Source organism: Myxine glutinosa, chromosome 10, assembly GCF_964187855.1.
Source record: "Myxine glutinosa chromosome 10, kmMyxGlut1.1, whole genome shotgun sequence".
Classification (NCBI taxonomy): domain Eukaryota; kingdom Metazoa; phylum Chordata; class Myxini; order Myxiniformes; family Myxinidae; genus Myxine; species Myxine glutinosa.
This window is the reverse complement of record NC_136270.1, coordinates 30,923,143-30,931,225: the sequence shown is the minus strand read 5'-3', so window position 1 is coordinate 30,931,225 and position 8,083 is coordinate 30,923,143. Positions and strand designations below refer to the sequence as shown.

The following is an 8,083-nucleotide window of genomic DNA, read 5'->3' as shown; positions in this document are numbered from 1 at the left end:
TGTGTGTGTGTGTGTTTGCATGCATGTGTGTGTGTGTGTGTGTGTGTGTGTGTGAGTATTGGTGTGTGCGCGTGTGTGTATAGCCGTATAGGTGTATGTGTATGTCAGTGTGTGTGTGTGTGTGTGTGTGTCAGTGTATGCGTGTGTGTGTGTTTGCGTGTGTGTGTGTGTGTGTGTGTGTGTGTGTGTGTGTGTGTGTGTGTGTGTGTGTGTGTGTGAGTGTGCATGTGTGTGTGTGTGTATATGTGTGTGTATATGTGTGTTTGTGTGTTGTTTGTTTGTTGTTTGTTTGTCAGGCTCCTCCTACAGTTCTGAGCCGATTACATCCAGACTTGCTACATAGGATCAGCATTACCCCGATTTAGTGTATATAAATATAGGGGTGTTTTTATATTTGCTGGTGCTCTTCGTCTTAGGGGAGGATGCGTAAATTTATCGATGCTAATGTGTTTCGTGTGGTGCCGCCTCCACGTGGGAGAGGGTATTACAAGTCCCACTGTTTACAGTGCAGTATTCTTGTTCCCACGTTTTGCAGTGCAGTGCAGTGAGGCGTTTTGAGTTACACGTCTGAATAAGGATAAAACGTTACTCTATAACAATAACATCACCCACCTGGCCGCTCCCATAGGGCGAGATTCTTTCTCGTGAAGAATATTTTGTTGAAGAAAAAGAAGATGTTAAAAGTCCTTTTAGTTATGAAATAAAAACATTAAAAAGTATAATAAGTAAAAGTTTATAATTGAAAAATAGCGAATAAAAACATTATGAGGTATAAATTTACTCGAACATGAAACATCAGCATATTATTATTAGTAGGCTTGATACATCACGAACGAATCATAGTTTTTTGTTGCGTATTTATTTGGCTCTATTGGAAGCTAGAGTGCTTCAGACATCTGCCAGTTGGTTCAATACTGTACGTATGTGTCGATTTCCTCGGGTTAATTAACCTTTACTGCATTGCATTTGATCGGTTTGTATTCGCTACAACGATGTAGTTCGTGGCAGTAGCTTCACATAATTCGATTTTTTTTTTCGTCAGTCATGTCAAACTAAACAATTATTTGTTTAGTAGTAGAAGTGTATGTATATGAAGCTTGTCTCATTTGTAAAAAATAAACAAACAAACAAAAAAAACCGTCAAAACATATGCAAAGAGTGGATTGAGGTTGAGGAAGATATTTTATTATTTAACTATGAAGAAGAAGAGAGGAAAATTATTATACAAGTGACGTGGAGTTTCTTTCTCTGGAACTTTTTCAGATGGTAAGTATAAAGTAAACGTTTCTTTTTCGACGTTAATTTATATGATTGAAAAACCATTCGGCCGTTGTTGGTCATAACATAATTGACACGATCGTGTGGTGTTCGCGGTTTAGTTGGTTCTTGCTGAGATGTTGATTGTGGATTGTTGTCGGGCTGCTGTCGTTGCTCAGTGCTGGCATAACTAGCCGAGTAACTGTCATAACTAACTGTAAGTAACTGTAAGTAACTGTAACTGTCATAACATAACTAGCCGAACTATTCTGTCATAACTAGCCGAGCGTCGGTGTCGTGGTTGCACTAGGCCTCGGCTTACTCGAAGCTCATGATTTCCTCTGTTCCTGTTTGTGTTATTAAACTCCTCTATGCTTACGAATTCTCTAGATTTCTCCTGCATTCGTCATGTTGATGTAATTTGATGGATAATTGACAGCATCACTGATTAATTATATACAGTATTAATGTGTTCTTCCTAACCGTTGTTTTGTGTCGGTCCCTTGGTGCAGTCGGCCCTATTTAACTTTCAGTCTCTGCTGACGGTTGTTTTGCTCCTAATCTGTACGTGTGCGTACATCAGAGCACACTTTCCCACCATGTTGGACAAGAACAAAACTGGGTCAGTGGCATCAAAATCGTTATACCGCAAAGTATTACAATATCTATCATGACTAACTGGAGATTGCTCCGTTTGGTCCTTTCCTAGGTCTTCCATGAAAACATTCCTTTAATTCTCAAGTGGAATTCCTTGTGCTTTTTGCTCCTTGGCCCCTGATTCACCTTCAGTTTTTTTATTACATTTAAACACACTATTTGACCTTTGAACCCTGACATCCTCTCTCTCTATCTCTGGCGTCATCCCCAGACCGTACACCCCCCCCCCCCCCCACCCCAATATAATTGATCACAATGTCTGCATGGTGAATAGTAACCTACTCCTGATTTGCCATGAGTTGATATCCTGTCTTTTAACTTTGAAATGATGTTAAGGATGGTACGTAGAGGCGTGAATCCTGCACCAATCTGCGCTGCGTACTATTTTGCCAAATCTTTCGGAAAGTCCTGGGAAGTACGGCAGTGCAGTGCCCAAGCCTGTCTAGCTCCTTCTGTTCTACCATTCTCCGTTCTTTTAGGCGAGGAGTATATGTATAGTATACCTTTTACTACACCCATTATTAAGCAGGAGTAGTCTTGCTAATCTAGTTAATTAAATTGCATCGACTTTGGAAGATGACACTGCATGACAGGTGCAAAAGTATTCACCCCCTCCAAAGTGAACTATTTCAAAGTGATGCAGAAAAATGCAGACTAAATGTGAATACGTTTGATTAACGGAGAAAATCAGATGATTCTCAGTTGCACAAGTATTCAAACCCTTCGCCTAATTAACCCTAAATCTCTTCAGGAGCAAATGATTTGTTTGAAAGGTTACAAAATAAGTGTAATCGTTTTCACCTGGATATAATCGGTGGTTTAACTTTAAAAAATAATGTCCCCACTTGTCTAAGGAGTTTTAAGGTGCAACTCACTTGGTGAAACAACAAGGCAAACATGAAGACCGAGGAGCTTTCCAAAGAAGTCAGACTTGAAGTGATGGAGAAGCACCGATCAGGAGAGGGTTATAAGAAGATTTGAAAAATCACTTATTATCCCTTTGAGTATGGATAAATCCATCATTAAGAAGTGTAAGACGTGTATCATACCACCCAGACCCTACCCAGATGAGGTCGCCCATCCAAGCTCAGAAGCCGGGCAAGCAGGAAACTGGTTCAGGATGTCACTGTAAATCGATCAATAACTTTGAAAGATCTGCAAGGTTCTACATCCAAGATGGGGGTCATCGTTTATCAATCAACAATATCTCGTTCCCTTCACAAAGCTGGGCTATATGGATAGGTGACAAGAAAGAACCTATTACTGAAAAAGACACATCTAAAAGCTCATATGGAGTTTGGGAAAAAGCATCTTGATTATACTGCAGGCAAGTGGAGAAACGTTTTGTGGTCAGACGACACAAAAATTGAACTTTTTGGTCTAAATTCAGTGTGTTACGTCAGGCACAAGCCCAAAGCTGTACATTACCCAGTCATCACCTTCCTTACTGTCAAGCATGGTGGTGGCAGCATCATGTTATGGGGCTGCTTTTCATCAGCAGGGACTGACGAGCTTATCAGGGTAGAAGGGACGATGGACGGTGCAAAGTACAGGAGAATCCTTGATGAAACCTGCTTGTCTGCCATGAATCTGAAATTGGGTAGGCGATTCACATTTCAGAAGAACAATGATCTGATGCACAAAGCTAAAGCCACGAGGGAGTGGCTGAATAAGAAGAAATTAAATGTTCTTCAGTGTCCTTGTCAAATTCCTGGCTTGAACTCTATTGAACATTTATGGTGAGACTTGGACATTGTATTCCTTGACAATCCCTATCAAAGTTGGCAGAACTAAAGTAATTTTCACATGAATAATGGGCAAACATTTCTCCATCTCACTGTGAAAAGCTGGTAGAGACCAACCCAAAAAGACTCGTAGAAGTTATTGCTGCAAAAGGTGCTTCCACCAGGTACTGCCCCAAGGGGCTGAATATTTTTACAACCAGTGAATTTTGTGTTGTACATGTTTTTTGCAGGTATTCCTGACGTGACCTCCAACTATAACGGTTTCATTTGATCTCTTTATGAATAAAAAAAAGTTCATTTGGAAAAATTGTTTTCACATAATTCACTAAATGTGGCATTATTGGTAGGGGTGAATGCTTTTGCAGGTCATTCATTGTACAGTGTGTGATGTGGGTGATTCGGTTGCAGCATTTTAAATCCAGTAATCTGTTGGTGTGAGTTGGTTTTTGGTTTCCTCCACATCCTTCCACGTCCAAAAACGGCAATTTGGTTTATTTGTCGATCGCTTTCATGAAGCTAAGGCTGGAAAGGCCTGGAACATGAGACCACCATCTTGTGCAACTTTGTGGATGTGGGGGGTGGGGGGGGGGTAGTATTTGCGTGATGGGGTTTACCACTAGGTTTGATTTGAATTTGGTTTACGGGTTTGATTTGAGGATGCCAAGGGCGGATGGACGAAGGCTGACAGAACAATTTGATACCATGAAGGGTGGGACAACCGATGTGGGGGTTGGGGTGAGGCACAGGTTTACGAACGATTCAGGAATGAAACAAAGGAAGTATAGAAGAGGGATGTTTGTAAATGTGAGTAGGAAGATTAAACATTTAAAAATTGTCATTTATATGACTTGGGTTGGTGGAGTGGGATGGGAGGAGGAAGAAAAGAGGGAAGTTAGAAAAGAACGTTTTTGGACTGAATGACTTGACAAATGACCTCAGAATAAGTAGTAACAAGTACAGATACATTCAAAGTACACCGCCCCCATGCCAAAAAAAACTAATGTCTTCCAGTGCGGTATTGCTGGGGTGGCCAGCGATACCGCCGTGCAGCACATAGAAGATGGTATTGTGAGGGAGAGGTGTAAAATAATTGATTGATTAATTGCAAAATTAAAATCAATAAATACTAATCGTAAAATAATTTCTTGATCAATTGGCTAATGGCATACCTCAACCACCAGTGTTTCATCCGAAGCTGTAACTTTTTGAAAATTAATCGATAATAATCGAGTAATCAAAAAACAAAAAATACAATTTTTGTCAAAGCATGTGCTCACTATTGTGCTGAAATTTCAGCTTCCTAGCTCAAAGCATGGCAATCGCCCGGACAACCAAAGAAGAAAGAAACCGGAGTGAAAACTGAGTACTGCATTTCAGCGCGCGTCATCCCCAGGCCCCCTTCGGTGCCTGGTGATGACGTCATGCAGCACCTGGAGGTGGAATAGGAAAGGAGCGGTGTACAATAATGAATGTCTTTGTATTCTTATTTGTGGTTATTTCGAGAAGGAAATGAGGGAAAGGTTTTGAGACACGGAATATGAATTAAACTGGGCATGTGGGCCTCGGTGGTGTCCTAAGCTGGTCGGTGTTATGACTCGTCCCTTCCCCCCTCCATCTGGAGCTGATCTTAACGAAGGTTGAAACTTTCACAGGGTAATATGCAGCTGTATAAATGGTCTCAGCAGAGAGGACATTGAACAACGTTGAATGGAGGAAAGCTGTGATGTCCATGATGTGCTGATAAAAATTCCTCCAATTCCATGAAGAAGGAAAGCCGTACAAAAGACTATTTTAAAAGTAGGAAACATGGCTGAGGCCCACTATTTAGTAAACTTTTTGAGACTACACCATGGAGCATACTCCAATTTATATATTCCTCGTTCTTACCTACTATTTCATCCCTCTGTCCTGTATGCCATACAGGTGTATTTAAGCCTTGTGGGGAAGCTTATACCTGTTGTAGGGTTTGTTTCTACAATTGGTTCCCCCAAGTTTATTAGACCCCTATAATTACTAAACCACCATTTAGGTTTTTTCTTGTATTCCTGCCAATGCAGGTGTACCTCGTTCTGTACCTCGTTCCTGGCTGGTACTTTCAGAATGAAATTTTGCATCAATAATGCCAATACGAAGTATGCAGGGTTAACGTAATTTTTTTGGACTTTGATCTAATTTTAAGGTCATGACCTAATTATACCATTTAATTTTTCCCCCACAACTCTATGAAGGTTTGTCCGATCAGACCGAAATTGCCCTCTCGGTAGCCTAGATCAAGGCACATTCATGCTTGATTCACATCATTCCCTTCTGGATTAAAGGTCAAGGTCAACTGGCGGTCTGGAAAAATAAAAAAAATTGTTTTTGTCATCGCTCAGTTTTGCCAATGCGGAATCTCAAGACTTATAGGCCTTCCAAGATGTTCTTGCATCATAATGGTGTACCTGTACTGAAGTTGTGCGCCTGATATTTGATTCGTGTCCTTGACCTACTTTTTCAGATTGTGACCTAATTAACAAAAAACACCTTTTCGATCATTACTTGAATCATTTTACTTAACGCAAAAGCTCATTACTTAACGTTTCCTCTACATGATTATCCATGAACTGTGAACGGTTTGTCTCAAGGATTGCAATACCATGGAGATTTTTGTTGTTGCAGGTTCCTTGGAATATTCTGGAAGTGTGCAAGGATAGGTATGTACGTTTTGGGTTGCATTATGTCAAGACTTTTTGGTTGGTGAAAGGATGGATAACCCAGATGTGGATTTGTGAAAGTCGGAAACATCCAGTTTTTAATAAATTTAACGTTTTCATCCATCCTGTCTTGGAATCGTTCCAAATAAACAAATTGGAAATGAACTCGTTTGAATGAGGCGACTTTGATGTGCAAGTGTCCGCCTTTTGTGCGGAGTCCAACATTATTATCCATGCCTCGTTTCTTATTGTTTCGTCATCTTGTCTCGTACGATTTCCATTTTTATTCAAACTGGTTCTGGTTACGGCGGTGACGGATCCATGCATTCTGTGCCCAAAATGCCTGCGGAAGCTCTTGCAGTTCATCCTGTGTTCCTTGCAGGGGAACGCAAGAGCCCTTACGTGGCCATCTGCTGCATGGCAATGGCATTCAGCATCCTTTTCATGCAGTGAAGACATTTGCAAAAAGCTGACCAAAGCCGGCCGTCCTGATGCTTGGGATCCATCTGAAGTTGGTAAAACAATTGTTGCGCATCGAGTCCTTGGTTTGTGGGAAGAAGATACGACCTGACGGAAGCTCGTCCTGGACTTGCTGTTTGTGTACAAGTCGGGTGGCTAATTCTGCAACACAAAAGCTTTGGAGTTTTCTATTTTATTTTATATTTGTGTTGTTGTTGTTTCCCATACCACATTCCCAATTATTGCCTCTTGTTTTTCTTTAAATGAAATGTACAGCTCTTTATTAAACATTTTCGTTAATCCAAAGTTGTTGTTTTTATTTGGTTAATTTTTTTTTTTTTTTTTTAACCTTTTGGGCTTGCAGGAAATCGACGAGTTCATCACAATTTGAGCTGGAACGGCAGTCGGTAGAGAGCACATACCTCCGCCAGCCTGAAACAATTTGTTTTGTATCCACTGATGGGCCGGGTCCAGATTCGGACATGAACCAAAATCGAATCTGCTTGTTCTTGTCACCTAACCAACCCATCCACCAAGTTTTGTCCAAATCTGTCAATTTTTCTGAGATATCCTGTTCACAGACAGACGGATGAATTAACAGCGCATTACACCAGAACAGTGCACATCCGTGCATGCCAATCACGTTTCCCAATCCAAATGTGCATGTACACACCAATCACGTTTGCCAATCCAAATATGCATGCATGTGTACAATGTACATGCCAAACACGTTTGCCAATCCAAATGTGTGTACACGCCAATCACGTTTGCCAATCCAAATATGCATGCATGTGTACAATGTACATGCCAAACACGTTTGCCAATCCAAATGTGTGTACACGCCAATCACGTTTGCCAATCCAAATATGCATGCATGTGTACAATGTACATGCCAAACACGTTTGCCAATCCAAATGTGTGTACACGCCAATCACGTTTGCCAATCCAAATGTGCCTGTACACGCCAATCACGTTTACCAATCCAAATATGCATGTGCGTGTACATGCCAATCACGTTTACCACTCCAAATATGCGTGTGCATGTACATGTCAATCATGTTTGCCAATCCAAATATGCATGTGCGTGTACTTTATTTTCAAATTTTGCCCTTGTATAAGTAAACCAAAGTTCATTTAGTAAACAAGTTTCTAAGGCACTAAATTTTACCATAGGAGCTCCTCCGCCTGTAGAATTTTTTTAAATGATAATTATTATGATGTAATCGCTCACGTGGTCTGGCAGCCATATTGGATCAAAGAAAAAAACCGTTC

The 8,083-nt window shown here is 40.7% G+C and overlaps 1 protein-coding gene across 1 annotated transcript; it reads left to right on the top strand.

Moving 5' to 3' along the window:
* Positions 1 to 1,126: 1,126 nt before the first annotated feature.
* TMEM167A (transmembrane protein 167A) lies at positions 1,127 to 7,117 on the top strand. The gene is made up of 4 exons (XM_068127385.2): positions 1,127 to 1,266; positions 1,770 to 1,879; positions 6,318 to 6,352; positions 6,735 to 7,117. Exons 1-4 carry the CDS (start codon positions 1,264 to 1,266, stop codon positions 6,803 to 6,805), a joined length of 219 nt encoding a protein of 72 aa, XP_067983486.1. The 5' UTR covers positions 1,127 to 1,263; the 3' UTR covers positions 6,806 to 7,117.
* Positions 7,118 to 8,083: the final 966 nt, after the last annotated feature.